General features: G+C 34.5%; 1 protein-coding gene across 1 annotated transcript in view; it reads left to right on the top strand.

The window, feature by feature from the left end:
• TRIP11 (thyroid hormone receptor interactor 11) overlaps positions 1-14,696 on the top strand; it is a 32,151-nt gene that overhangs the window by 8,954 nt on the left and 8,501 nt on the right. Inside the window, exons 8-16 of the mRNA XM_048070511.2 lie at positions 654-694; positions 1,181-1,276; positions 1,737-1,943; positions 2,855-5,884; positions 8,241-8,381; positions 8,589-8,782; positions 10,290-10,453; positions 10,778-10,881; positions 11,225-11,324. Coding sequence (XP_047926468.2) covers positions 654-694; positions 1,181-1,276; positions 1,737-1,943; positions 2,855-5,884; positions 8,241-8,381; positions 8,589-8,782; positions 10,290-10,453; positions 10,778-10,881; positions 11,225-11,324 — 4,077 coding nt within the window. The remainder of the gene's footprint in view (positions 1-653; positions 695-1,180; positions 1,277-1,736; positions 1,944-2,854; positions 5,885-8,240; positions 8,382-8,588; positions 8,783-10,289; positions 10,454-10,777; positions 10,882-11,224; positions 11,325-14,696) is intronic.

Raw genomic sequence — 14,696 nt, 5'->3', positions numbered from 1 at the left:
TTTTAATATATCTTCACATATTTCCAACTTTAATGCTCAGAATTTGTTTCAAGGATTTGGAATTGAATAAGTGAATATGTACCTTTAAAAGCTGCTGCTTTAAATAAAGGTTGTCCACTGAGATAAGGGCAAGCAGAAAAGAGAATGTAATTAGGATTAGCATGATTTGCGTAGGGGTTTCTGTTTCCAATAGTAATCATGTATGCCAGCTGATAGGATTTTTCTTTCTTTTAAAGTAAGCCTAAATAGAAGTTTTGTTTAAATTGTAAAAGTATACTTTTTCTGCATAAAGTAGTCTGATGTTACTGTGTTTAAAGAAACACTGTAGGTTATCTGTTTTAGAATCATGTATTTATGTAGAAAATCTTCTGTACCACAGTATAGCACTTAGGCAATACTGAAAGTTGTCCTGAGTGGATTCAGTTGTGTAAGTAATGCCCTACATTGCATTGTTGATTGATACTGTAGTTGAAAATTTTACAGCACTGTTTCTTAAAAAAAAAAAAAAAAATACAATCTTGTCACAAAATGCTGTGAAACTATATTCTTTTGAGCAGCAGAGTTCTGCTGGGGCAAGGTAGGAGGAGGATTTGGGTTGTGTTGTTATTGTTTAGAAAGTAGTAAAACTTTATTATTTTTGTCTTCCTTTATAGAAGCAGAAAAGGAAATAGCAAGACTTTCAAGTTTAAATCAGGTAAAGTAATTTCTAAATTAAGAAACCAAAAAGGTTCATAGCAATAGTAACTGATGGAAAACACATGTTCTTGTCAGTATATGTTTTTGGAGCATTCACACTTATTTATAATCTTGTAGTGGAAGCAGTGGTTTTAAATTAATTTTATAATTGCATGTGGAAATCAGAAGTAATACATTTTGATTTGTGAAACTCCACAGCATACTCTGTTGAAGAAAACTAGTAAAGTTCAACCTATCACGTTGTTACTTAGGCTTCTATATCATACCTTTCAAGTATTAATTTTACATTAACTTCCCTTTGAATTATTAGATGGATAATATTTTAGTGTAAAACTGTGTTCATATCATAGAGGTATTTATTCATCCATGTTCCTCCACTGATAAATATTTATAAGTAAAGACTAATTAGAGGTTGTATTTTTTAAATGTTCTGGATCCTTACCTGGAGTATTCCACTATTTAAATACTCTTTGTATTTTTGTAGGCTGACAGTTTCACTCATACAGGGAAAGATATTCAGGCATTTACACAAGATCTACAGGTTCTTAAAGAAGAAAACGTTAAACTTAAGAAAGAAAAGGTGTGTATGTTAGATTTTCTGGACAGTGTTGTTTAGCTATTTCATGCTGTATAGAAAAAAATATTAAAATATTCAAATACCTTTTTCGCATATAGTACTGTTTTATTTTTCATTTAAATGTTGTTAATATTAGATTGATTGTTGTAGTTGGATGAACACACCAGTCAAGCATAACATCTCAGCATACAACTATCTTAAGTTTCTCCATTTTTAATATTGCATAACTTTTTTATTGCACAGAAGCATGAGTAAACTTTTGAGGAATTATCAAATGCACGTAGTGTAAATACCACTTATCCAGTACCTGGGATATTATTTGTGTACACCTAGAGATCCCGACGTAAAAATGCATGCTTTGTTTTTACTGTTGAGGTAAAAAAAGAAACCATTTTGAATCTAAACAGTTTACAAATTTTGTCAAGACAAAGGCTAATACTTAATACTTTTTGTTTGACTTAAGGAGGGACTTGAGAAGGAACTGCTACATGCACAACATGAAAATAAGAATATTCTTTCTACATATTCTGAGGATCAGAATTCAGAGCTAAATCAGTTAAGGCAAGATTTGGAAAGGAAAGAACATGAATTAAATGAAAGTATTGCTGAAAGAGAAACATTAGTAGCAGAATTGGAAGAACTAGACAAGCAGAATCAAGAAGCTACTCAGGTAATAAACATGGAAACTACCTACTGAATTTGGAAAATAGATACTTAAATTTGTGTGTTTATTTTTTAAGCTGATCTTCACACACAGATAAATTAACCTCTGACAAAAAAAAAGTCAGGATCAGTGTTTCACTGTATCTACCATATTGATGTGAAATTCTGAAGTGCAGGAAACCCACTTGTTATGAACAAACAAATATGGCATGTCCAGAATGGGTTTTACTTTCCAGAGGCTGGTTAAATACCACTTAATTTTTCTTTGCATGTGGAGAAAAGGCCACAGATTATATGTAAACAGAATGAAATAATATCTTTTTGTGACTGTCCTGACATATTTGACCTTTAAATATATAGTAGCAAAACGTGTTTTTCCATTATCAGTTTACTTTATAGAACTGAACAGGTGAAATATTTTTCTATGAAATGAATCCCAGCAAGTGTGTTAAAACATAGTCAAGCAAGGAATTGAAAATTGGCTATACAGATATATACTTAGTTGTGGTTTGTTTTTTGTTTTGTTTCGTTGTTTTTTTTTGTTTTTGTTTTTTTCTCATTTAAAACCTATTTGTTTTTAAGTAATGGGTGTTTACTGAATACCAGTTTCAACTTCTTTGAAAAGTTCTGGCTCTTAGTTCTTTTCCATAGATAGTTCTCTTTGAGTTCCTTGGTTTAGGTAGTTAGGGTGCTTTTGGGGGGAGATGGTATTTTTGTTTTCAGCGAAAGGCAATCTATTTCTTTTATATTTGTTTTTAATTTATTTAGTACTGACTACTTGATACTACTTGCCAACTTAGTTTTTGAAGTAGGAAACATTGTTTCCAGGCAATTTTTTATTGTTCAGTTGATAAAAACAAAGTACATAAGTCTGCTTGTTCTCCTTTCCTAATGAGTTCTTGTTTGTGTTCATTTCAGCATGTGATTACACTGAAAGAGCAGCTGTCAAAACAACACACACAAGGTGATAGTATCACTAAACAGCTGCAAATTGACATAGATCTTGAAAGAAAGAAAGTAGCAAAACTGGAAATGGAGAAGATGGAAGCTATTAAGGAGTTAGATAGTCAGAAAGAAAAACTAAGCCAATGTTCATATGCACTTAATGATTTGCATATAAGTAAACAGCAGCTTCAAAATACTATTAAAGATCTTCAGGAACAATTAAAGAAGTCCCAGGACTGTAACTTGCAGAACAAAAAAGAAATTAAAGAATTGCAGCAGAGACTAAAAGAAAAAGAGGAGGATCTTTCTGTATCCTTGAGTAAGTTAACAGAAAAAAGTAATCAGGAAGCTAACTACAGTTGTCAAGATCTGATTCTGAAAGAAAGAGAAGTAGAAATTGCAAAACTACAGAATAACATTTTGGAAAATAAACAAAGAAATGAAGACTTGGAGAAATCTCTGTCTGATCTCAAAATAGAAAATGGAAAGCTAGTAACAGCCTTTGAAGAAATAAAACAGGAATTAAATGATGCCATTTCTGAGAAGAATAAAGTTTACTTAGAAAAAGACACTGTTGTGGAGGCCTTGAAAATGGAAAAAAAACATTTGGAAACTGAATTAAACCAGACTGAAAAACGGCTTTTTGAGCAAGCACAGAAGTATGAGCAAACTATTCAGGAATTATCAAATGCACGTAGTATGGATACCAGTGCATTGCAGCTTGAACATGAACGCCTAGTTAAACAGAATCAAGAGAAAGACTTTAAGATTGCAGAATTCAAAAGGAACATGGAGCAGATGGAAATTGACCATCAAGAAACGAAAGAGATGTTGACTACTAGCTTAGGAGGGCAAAAGCAGTTGACAGAGCTCATAAAAGAAAAAGAGGAATTTATTGAAAAATTTAAAAATCAAGCCTTACAGGTAAAGCAGGAACTTGAGGAATATAAGAAAGCTTCAAAAAAGCAGGATGTGTTAAAACAAAATTTAGAAGAAAAAGACAAAAGTCTTGCCATCATGAAGGAAGAAAATAATCATTTGAAAGAAGAAATTGAACGTCTTAAGGATCAACAAAGTAGATCTGCACCTATGGTTGAGCCTAAGACTCTAGATATTATTATTGAACTTGAAAGTGAGGTAACGCAGTTAAAAGTGATAAAGAATAATCTTGAAGAAGAAATAGAAGTTCTCAAAAAAACAATAGAAGATCAGAATCAAAAAACAGTGCAACTTCAGCAGTCTTTGCAAGAGCAAAGAAAGCAAATAGATGAGTCTAAAGTTCAGTGTGAACAAATGAATGTCACACATGAAAGACTTTCTTTAGAGAAGGATGAGGAAATTAAAAATTTACAGAAGACAATTGAGCAAATTAAGACTCAGTTGCACAAAGAGAGACAGGTTATTCAGACTGATTCCTCTGATCTTTTTCAGGTAACCAAAGTTCAGACACTTAACGGAGAAAATGGAAATGAAAAGCATGACTTATCTAAAGCTGAAATTGAAAGACTAGTAAAAGGTATCAAAGAAAGGGAGATGGAGATTAAGCTTCTGAATGAAAAGAATGTTTCTCTGAGTCAACAAATTGATCAGTTGTCTAAAGATGAAGTTGGCAAACTTACTCGGATCATTCAAGAGAAAGACTTAGAAATACAGGCCCTCAACGCTAGAGTTTCCTCAGCTTCCTATCGGCAGGATGTTCTTTGCCTTCAGCAGCAGCTGCAAGCTTATGTCATGGAAAGAGAACAAGTACTAGCAGTTCTAAGTGAAAAGACAAGAGAGAACAGTCAGTTAAAAACAGAGTATCATAAGATCATGGATATGGTGGCTGCTAAAGAAGCAGCTTTGGTAAGGTTGCAAGAAGAGAATCAGAAGTTATCTAATAGATTTGAAAATAGCAGTCAAGACATGTTTAGAGAAACTATTCAGAATTTATCCCGTATCATTCGAGAAAAAGATATTGAAATAGATGCTCTAAGTCAAAAATGCCAAACCTTACTGACTGTCTTGCAGACGTCCAGTACAGGTACTGACAGCGGTTCAGGAGGTGTTAACAGTAACCAGTTTGAGGAACTTCTACAAGAACGTGACAAACTAAAACAGCAAGTAAAGAAGATGGAAGAGTGGAAGCAACAGGTAATAACCACGGTTCAGAACATGCAGCATGAGTCAGCTCACCTTCAAGAAGAGCTACACAAACTTCAAGCACAGATTTCAGTTGAAAGTGATAGTAATTCAAAATTACAGGTAGATTATAATGGCTTGATTCAGAGTTACGAACAGAATGAGAAAAAGCTGAAAAGTTTTAGTCAGGAATTAGCACAAGTTCAGCACACCATAGGACAGCTTCATAATACCAAGGATCTTCTCCTGGGTAAACTTGATTTGGTAACACCATCTGTAGCAATGGCTTCCATCATTTCGCAGCCTCCAGTCATTCAAAGCAGTGCTCCTGAAGTGCTCAGTGATGAAACTAAACTCCTTCAAAAGGAATTGGAACAACTGAAAAAAAAGTTGCAAGAAAAAGATTCAACTATTAGGACTCTTCAGGAAAACAATCAACGATTATCTGATTCTGTGGCTACAGCGTCAGAGGTTGAAAGAAAGGGTCAAGAGGGGACTGATTCAGAGATAAAGCAGATCAAAGAAAAACATGATGTCTTACAGAAATCACTTAGAGAAAAAGACATACTGATTAAATCTAAAAGTGATCAGTTACTTTCTGTGAGTGAAAATCTTAGTAACAAAGAAAACGAAAATGAACTTCTAAAGCAAGCTGTGACTAACCTTAAAGAAAGAAATCTAATTTTAGAAATGGATATTCGAAAACTGAAAGAAGAAAATGAAAAAATAGTTGCAAGTTGTAGGGAAAAAGAAACAGAATTCCGAGCACTTCAGGAGACTAATATGCAATTTTCAATGATGCTGAAGGAGAAAGAGTTTGAGTCCCACTCAATGAAGGAAAAAGCTCTCACTTTTGAGAAGTTGTTGAAAGAAAAAGAACAGGTATGTGTGTTCACGTTTATTGTCTTGAAATTAGTCACTTGGTAGTGCATTTTCATCTATGTGTAGACATCAAGTATTTGCCTGAAATCCGTTTGTGACTCCTTACTGCTTTGCATTACAACAAAAATCCCTCCCCGCAAAGTTAAGAAATGAAAAATCAGCAGGTGAGCGGCTTACAATTGTATCTGTTAATTTTGTATTCATAACCCATGTTTTCTGATTTACTGAACAGCTGCTCAATATTTTGGCTTTTGCCTCTTGTTCATTAAGTGATTAAGTGTACGACATTGTTTTTACTGTACGTTGCTCAAACTTGCAGAGGTGGCAAAGACTAATTTCTCAATGTGTTTTCTTCAAGTGTCATTCCGATTTGGTTGCTTCACAGCATCGCTATGAGATGAATGGGTTCACACGTCATCTTTTATAGCTGGAGAAGCTTCGGTGGAAAAAAAAAAAGATAAAAACATTGGACAAACTAAATTAATGTTTTCTCTTCCCAATTTGATATATGGAAAAGTAGGTACTTTTTTTGAAGCGCGTTCAGAGAAAAGTTGCAGTGGCTTATGAATTACTGTGTAAGTAATGTAAGAATCTTTGAAAGGAGCCAAAGAATTACGTGGCATTGTTGATACTCAGGTCAACAGCATGTTGTTTGAACTGCTACTGCTGACATTAAGGAAGCAATATGTGAATCACCATTATTTTTGAAACATAGGAGTTAAGTACAAAGCAAATTTATCAAAACTACAGGAAAACAACAGAACTCCAGGATATAGATATTTTTGTTTGCTTTGTAGTCTCTGAAACTTAATCTATCCTAGTGGGCAGTCTTCTCTGGTAATTGCTTCCAAATATGTCATCTTTCTTTCCACTGTGCTCACTCTTTTCTCTTCAGGTCCCCATTCTTTTCATCATGGTGGCTCTGGTTTCCATTATTCAGTCTTTTCTCAGAAATGTCCCCCTGCCATGTTTTTCTTCTTGCTGCATTTAACATCCTTTTTTATTTTCCAAAATTCTGAGCATTGCCGGTTATCAGAGAGTGATGTTTATGCAAACCTTTACAATATAACCTGGCATTCGTTTTATCCCCACTATAATTATAATAGAAAATTTCACATCACTTCAAAGCACTTTCAAACTACCAAATAAATCTGCAGTGTAATATACACAGAAGCTTATCATTTGTAAGTCCCAACTTTGATATATGTGAAAAATTGGGATTTTTTTTTTTTTTAAGTTAGATGTGTAGGACAAATCTTTAGCTCTGTGTGTTCCTAGTGGTGGTTTCCCTATCCTATTCTGAATAAATACTATGGAATTAAGAATAGAGTCTTTATGGTATCAAAGTACAGTTACATTATTTTTTATTAAAAAAAAAAGCTTTGAATTACCACTGGGACTAATGTTCATCAGTTGTGCCGATACGAAATATACACCTTCTTGCCTTTTTACTATTTTTTTTAAATTATTCTAACTCCAGTAGCTGCTGCTCCTGGAAGCCTGCATTGTCTGGTTAGGTTCTCTGTGTGTTGCGTATCTTTGGCCTGCAGACCTCTTCATTCACTGACAGCTTGGGCTTTCAGTTTCGTAGGCATGGAACAATTGTCTGGACTTCTTTTTCTTCACAAATCAGAGAAGTTCCTTTCGCAGACTTCGTGTTCACCATGGAGAACTATGAAAAATAGTGTTCAAATGTATTTTATGTGCATGTCAGGTGATAACACAGCATAAATAGCAGATTTGCGTGCAGGTTTGCAGCTCTACTGAAAAAAATACTGTATTCAGTTTCATTAATAAATAATTGAAGCTTATAAGCACTAATGGTGCAAGCAAAGATTGGTTTACTTTTTACCAACATATTCAATAAAAATATCTGCTCTCAAAATAATACGATACTAATGGTAAAAAGGATGCTGGAAAGCTTCAAGTAACTGCAAATGCAAAAATTTGAAGGCTGATCTCTAGAACTGAAGTCACCTTATGGCTTGTTTTTAAGGATTACTTCACGTGTTTAGTCATCTTAACTTCAGGCAAGTTGACATGTGTAGGCAGATGCTTCATACGTCCATGTCCTAATAAGCAGATACAACAAAGAAAACATTCCACCCATAGCAGAAAACCTGAAACTTTGAAGTATTCAAGCGTCTGTAGTGTCTTTTAGGAATAACTTTTAGTTCGTCTGTGAGGGAAATCACATTCAGGGAAAATAGTATTTTGAAGTTTTTCTGTGCTATAGGGCTGTGGGTGTCTTGCACTTCTCCGTGTTAAATTAGTATTTTCTTTCCATTCTTTTGGACAAAGACTACATCTCCTTCAGTAAGACTGCTGTGTTTGAAATGCTTTATGTCTTTGACAGGGCAAGACAGGGGAATTGAATCAACTGCTAAATGAAGTTAAATCAATGCAAGAAAAGGCTGTTACTTTTCAGCAAGAGAGAGACCAAGTCATGGTAGCACTCAAACAGAAGCAAATGGAGAGCAGTGCCCTGCAGAGTGAGGTATACCACCAAATAACTTACAGTTGTAAGAAATAAAAGAGTAAAAAATTGCGTCTTACAATATTTTCTGCTTTATTTTTGTTAGCAGTAACTTGTGAAAAGCATTTGAAATCAATATGCAGGCAATATGCTTCAAAGGATGTTTTGTTTGCTTACATTATTTATGAAAACTGATAGTACAAGCAACTTAAGGTATGTTCTACACAGATACAGCATTTACGTGAGAAGGAGCAGCGCCTAAATCAGGAACTAGAGAGGTTACGTAATCACCTGCTGGAAATGGAGGACTCCTACACGCGAGAGGCGTTAGCTGCAGAAGACAGAGAGGCCAAGCTAAGAAAAAAAGTTTCAGTTTTGGAAGAAAAACTCGTGTCCTCATCTACTGCAGTGGAGAACGCCAGGTGATCTTTTCATCTATCCAGCAGTGGCACTGTGAATTTTACAGTTTTCTGTAGTGATACTGATAGCTTTATTTTATCGAATTTGCATTCTAGAGCATGCTAGGCAGTTGAGAAAACAAAAATATATGAATTACTGTTATTCTAAATCAGGAAGGTAATTTGAAATTTCCTTGGCAACTGTTGTGCACTAAGAAGTTATTTGTCATTTTTGAAGCAACTATAGAAATCTTGGATCTTTAACAGTGCTTAGAACTAGAAACAACAAAAATCCCTCAACCCATCAATTGAATATAATTGAATAATTGAATATGTCAGAGCATAAAAGATTAACTTAATTGCCTTCAACATCAAGGCTTCATTCACTTTGAAAGTGCATTTGAAAGTGTTTTATACAGTTGGATGCACAGGTGTGCTTGTGTTACTTTGTGCATTGCTTTTGAGAGGAGTACCCATCTGTACTTTATACATTATAGCATAGAAAGGTGTACACCGCTGTAAACCTTTTTTAACATACATATAAAGCAAGATGCATAGATGTTCTCATAGGTAGCACAATTGGAGAGGCGAGCACCAATTATGGTGTTTTTTTATTTACCATAATCACATTTTTCAGCCACAACAATGAAAACCCGAGTATTAAAATTACTCAACACCTGTCTTGACTCTAATGTAGGCTTGTTAGTTACTTTGAGCAAAAGATTACTTTTTTATTTTAGTGCTGTTGTCCAAATGAACAAGGATTTTAATCAAATATATCTATGTAGCTTCAGTCTTTCCTACTTCTTAAGTGCCCAAAATGAGCTCTGCTCAACATTGTCAGCAAAGAGATTTCTGAGCTGAGCAGACTGTTGTGGAAAATTGTGGAGAAAGTTGAAGAGCTGGGAGAAGGCTACATAAAAACTGGCAGAATGTTTCTTAATTCTTCACCAACACTTGTCAAATGTCTTCCAAGAAATGTAGCCTATTTCCTACCTAGTATGCACTGTTAAGAAAGACTGAAATGGGAGTACATCAGGTTCATAATATTTCTGCATAATGGGAAGTTAAATGGATGGTCAGTGGTGGTCAGGATGTTTATACTGAGTTCTTGGAGACTGGCCTTAAAAGTAATAGTTGATAGAAAGAGCTGTTGATACATGCAGTAATTGAATCAGGCAAGGTGTGTGTGTATGTTTTGTTTTTTGGTGTTTTTTTTGTTGTTGTTAAACATACTTCTACAAAAATGGATTAAAAGATTATTTTTGTCATTTTCTAATGCACTTCAAACAGAAGTTTGTTCTTGTTTTTGGATTGCCAAAATTTTATTTCCAGGCATATTTAAAATGGGTCGCTAGGGTTTTAGTTGTTTGTTTGTTTGTTTCTTTGTTTTTAAGAAGAATTTGGGGAAAAACGACTTCATTTTTATAAATTTAAGTGAAAATTAAAGGTAGATTAAGTTTTGCTGTGGTTTAATTTTCTCTATGATGACTTCCTTCGTTATCTTAGTAAATAATTTGTTTTCATTAAGTCATCAAGCTAGTCTGCAGGTCGAATCTTTGCAAGAGCAATTAAACTTGGTTTCCAAGCAGAGAGATGAAACTGTGCTACAGCTCACCATCTCACAGGACCAAGTGAAACAGTATGCATTGTCACTGGCCAACCTGCAGATGGTGCTAGAGCAATTCCAACAGGGTAAGTTTTGTCAAGAAATACCGAAGATCGCAACATGCATTTTTCAGATGGGATAGTTACCATATTTTGGTGCTTTTAAAGGCATGTAGTTAATTGGTTTTCATTTTGGTAGCTTGAATTTCAGAAGATTTTGTCTTTTGAAAAACTTTAGTAAAATTGTGGCCCTGTGAAAACGGATGGTCATTATCCTGTATATGAAACTAGAATTCCACCTCTACCCTGTGAAAACCAGATGTGATAATGCTAAGGTGTATCCACCTAAAGAGAGAGACTAATTATGAATTGAGATCTTTTTTTTTTCCTTTTTGTATTTTAACCCATTAGAGGAAAAAGCCATGTATTCAGCAGAGTTAGAAAAACACCAAAAACAGACTGCAGAATGGAAAAAAAAAGCCGAGAACTTAGAAGAGAAAGTTGTATCACTGCAGGTAGGTCGAATAATGAAGTTGAACACAAATTTAATGCGAATTTTGACTGATTATTTTTTTTTTTGAGCTGTTGTGTTAAGTGTTACTGTCTGAGAATATATATAGTGTTATATAATTATTTTTTCTTCTCTGGTTGAGGGGTTGGGAACAGGATGAGACTGAAAGAAGGGCCAGCAAGGTAGCGTACCTCTGACTATCCTATTTCTGAGGACGTTTACAATCCAGTTATTCTAGAGTATAAGCGATTGAAGCCTTTGTGTCTGTTGTGTTGTATGTTGTATCGGAATAATCGTGATAGTGAACTCATGCTTCTCTCTCTGTCCTTTTCTTACCCTCTCTTCAGGAAAGTTTAGGAGAGGCAAATGCTGCACTGGATGCAGCATCGAGGCTTACTGAGCAACTTGATGTTAAAGAGGAGCAGATTGAAGAGCTTAAGAAAGAAGGTAACTATTTTTTTTTCCTCTGCTTAAAATATTCCAAGTAGATGGGGAGACAATATAGTGTTCTTAGAAATTTACCAGAATGTCCTTAATGAGGGAAAAGAGTAATTCTGTGCCACCTTTTGAGCATTTACTAAGTTTATAAAACATTTTTTAAAAAGATGTATGCCTTCTGTTAGTGATCTCTCTCAAGAGAAGGCCTAGCTTTCTTCCCTCTAGGTACCAAAGCCCTTAATTTAGTTCAGTGTCTCTTTAAAAGGTTTGTGAAATATGAAATGCTGTCACATTTTCCAAAATAACTACCATATTTCACGTTATACATATTACATATTTATACATATTATACAATTATGTATACATATTATGTATATACATACATGTATACATATTATGTATATACATAATATACATATTTCACGTTCACAGATAGTTACTGTGAGGTAGAGAGAAAGTGTATGCTGTTGAGATGCGGAGAGAGCAGCTCTTGCACAGGTATGAGACTGACTGAAGAGATTACATGGAAGGCCTTGGACACATCTTTAGATTGTATTTTTAGATCTCATTTCAAATAAGCTTCCGAACGGCTCATATTTAGAAAGATGCCTTTCATACTGTTCTAAGATTAAGTACTCCAACATTTGATGAACTTCATTACTTTGGATGTGAAGACAAAGCTTGGCCAGACAGTAAAGAACTTTGCCAGGAGAAACAGTTTTGAAAAGGAAGAATATTTACAGCGAGGGTGGTCAGACGAAGGAATAGGTTGCTCAGAGAGGTGTGTCCAGCCATGAAGATACTCAAAACCCGCTTGCACACAATCCAGGACAACCTGCTCTCTCTGACTCTGCTTAAGCAGAGGGGCTGGACTGGATAACCTATAGAAGTCCCTTCCAACATAAATGTTTCTGTGGCTTTGTGATTCTGTGAATGAAAGGGAAAAAGAAAACGATGACATCACTGAAACATAAAATCTATGATAGATACATAGTCTTCTCTTTTGTTAATACCTCTAGCATTAAAGCAGTATAGGAAACCGTAAAAAGGCAGAATAACCTACTAGTAAAAACTGATACCATTTCAACATATTTCTGTTTTGTGGCCTTAAACTTTATTCTAATCAAAAAAGTTAAGGGTAATTTCTGTACAATGTATTTGAATACCAAACATCAGTAAGATTTATAAGCTCAGATTCGATTGGAGATGATATAATAGGTATACAAATAATATAGATTGCTGTTTTTTCTTACTGCATTAACTTTAGTTTTCATGAGAAAGGGGTTGTAGCATTAGGTAAAGCAGGACTTAGAACTAATAATTTTGCTGGATTTCTGTACATAAGTCTCAGCCCTGTTCTGTAATTCTGTCTGGAATATTTATTTCCTTGAACCAAGAGGGAAAGTTACCTCTGTCTAATTCCATGATAGTTCTGATACGGGTGAACTTACTAACAGTACCAATTGTCGAGGGAGTTTTAAGCTCTTTCTTTGTTGTTTTCCTTCTTATTTCTGTGTTTATTGTATTTTCCTCCTCCATTTTCCTAGCTGAATCCCACTTTCTCTTTTCGTATCTTTCTGTGGGTCACTGCAGTTTGCTGTTACTGCAGCATCATCTGTTAGGGTCCAGCTGTCATTTGCATGCATTGGATAAATATGAAGCCAGAGGAAAATTTCTGTTTGCTCCCTGTAGCGGGCTCTCAAATGGGAGTTTGAAGGGCAGAGGTTTGCTCACTTGCAGGTCACTTAACAGCTCTTACTTTCATATTTTTCCCCCCATGTCTGTAGGAAATATGGGGGTAAAATCCTTTAATTAAGGCTTGCTGTGGGAAGGTGCCTGTAAAGTCATCTCTGCTGAATGCAGTGGTAACTCATTTTGTTTAGACCATATTCAACTAATTATTGATATCCATTTTTTCTTGAAATATATAATATTTTCATTCAGGAAACTTGTTTGTGGTATTGTAATTAGTGTAAAAAATAATTTGAAAGCCGTTGCAGTTTCACCAAGAACTCTATAAAAAGTTACCACTTATATACTACACAATTGAAAGGGCGTTTACTTAAATGTCGTTGTGTGTAAGTACAGTTTAGCATCCCAGCGGACATCATAGCAATGATCTGAGTTCACATGTGAATTTTACAACTTGAATTAAATTTCAAGCTGCTGCATGAATCACGTACCAAAACAGTAGACTTATTTTTTAATTTACCAATCTTTATATCTCTGTCTTGCTAAAGACATCACAGTGAAAGTTTTCAAATACCCTGGACTGAAAATAATGTTGACATAGGCAAATATGGTACCATTAAATGGGTAGCTCTACCCTAGTGGTTAATTTTAAAAGCTAAACTGCATTAAAGCAGGGGGTTAACATGTTAATGGGTTTGAACTGCGAGAGAAAATTGGGTCTCAGTATTCTATCAAACCATGCTGTATTGGCAAGCAATTTACTTGTTTAAAAAATGTGAAACAGGATTGTTGTGTAAAGGAAACAGCTCTTTAATGTTGTTGTAGAATAAATCATAATTTTTATTGAAAAAGAGACCACTCCGTTTTCTGTATTTACACAAGAAAACATATAGTGTCTTATTGAAAATTGGCCAAATGCATTCCCAGACAGAGTTTTGTTGGCCAAATCTTTTGAAGGATTTCTTTATGGATTTTTTTGGCAGGAGAAGTGATTTTAATGGAAAAGTATAAGATGTACCAGATGCAGTTTTCTAGATTGCCATAAATGGTTAACAAATTATTGGAGACTGCTGTAAATGTCTGGTTTACAGCAGCCCGTGCTGAATTTTGGCTCAAGTCTTTTGTTATTCAGTCTCTTCACACACTGAAAGTACGCGTTTAAGTCCTTTTCAACTGTAAGATGCTGTTTTAAAAGGAAATATTCCATTTAAAAACTGTTTAATTTAAAGTTGTGTAATCTCTGTGGGTGAATGTAGCCACGTAACTGTCCTTAAAAGACAGTCCTCTTTGATTTAAAAAAAAAAAAAAATCTCAGGAAAAAAATAGAAAAGTGTTAGAATTAACATTTCACTTCAAAATTATTAATTGCTTTTTTTAAAAATAATTTTGTAGATAAAAATTGGAAAAACCACTTATCTTGCTCTGTAAAGCAGTAACAACGTCATGAGATTTATTTAAACCTCTTTTTCAGATGCTGTTTCTCTGAGTTTTTTTGGTGCTGGTGCCATGTTGTAAAGTTAATGGTATTAGTAGTTTAACTTATATTCCTTTTAATTCTGTGGAGACCTAAATAACAACTCAAACTCCATGTATGCTCCTGCAACTGTTGTTATTCCATAAACATATGGGAATTTTTTTCATTCAAATTTTGGGGACCTGCTTAACCATGTTACAAAGTAGCCTAATTTT

The sequence above is a fragment of the Anser cygnoides genome, chromosome 5 (genome assembly GCF_040182565.1).
Source record: "Anser cygnoides isolate HZ-2024a breed goose chromosome 5, Taihu_goose_T2T_genome, whole genome shotgun sequence".
NCBI classification, from domain to species: Eukaryota; Metazoa; Chordata; class Aves; order Anseriformes; family Anatidae; genus Anser; species Anser cygnoides.
This window is presented reverse-complemented; position numbering and strand designations above follow the sequence as displayed.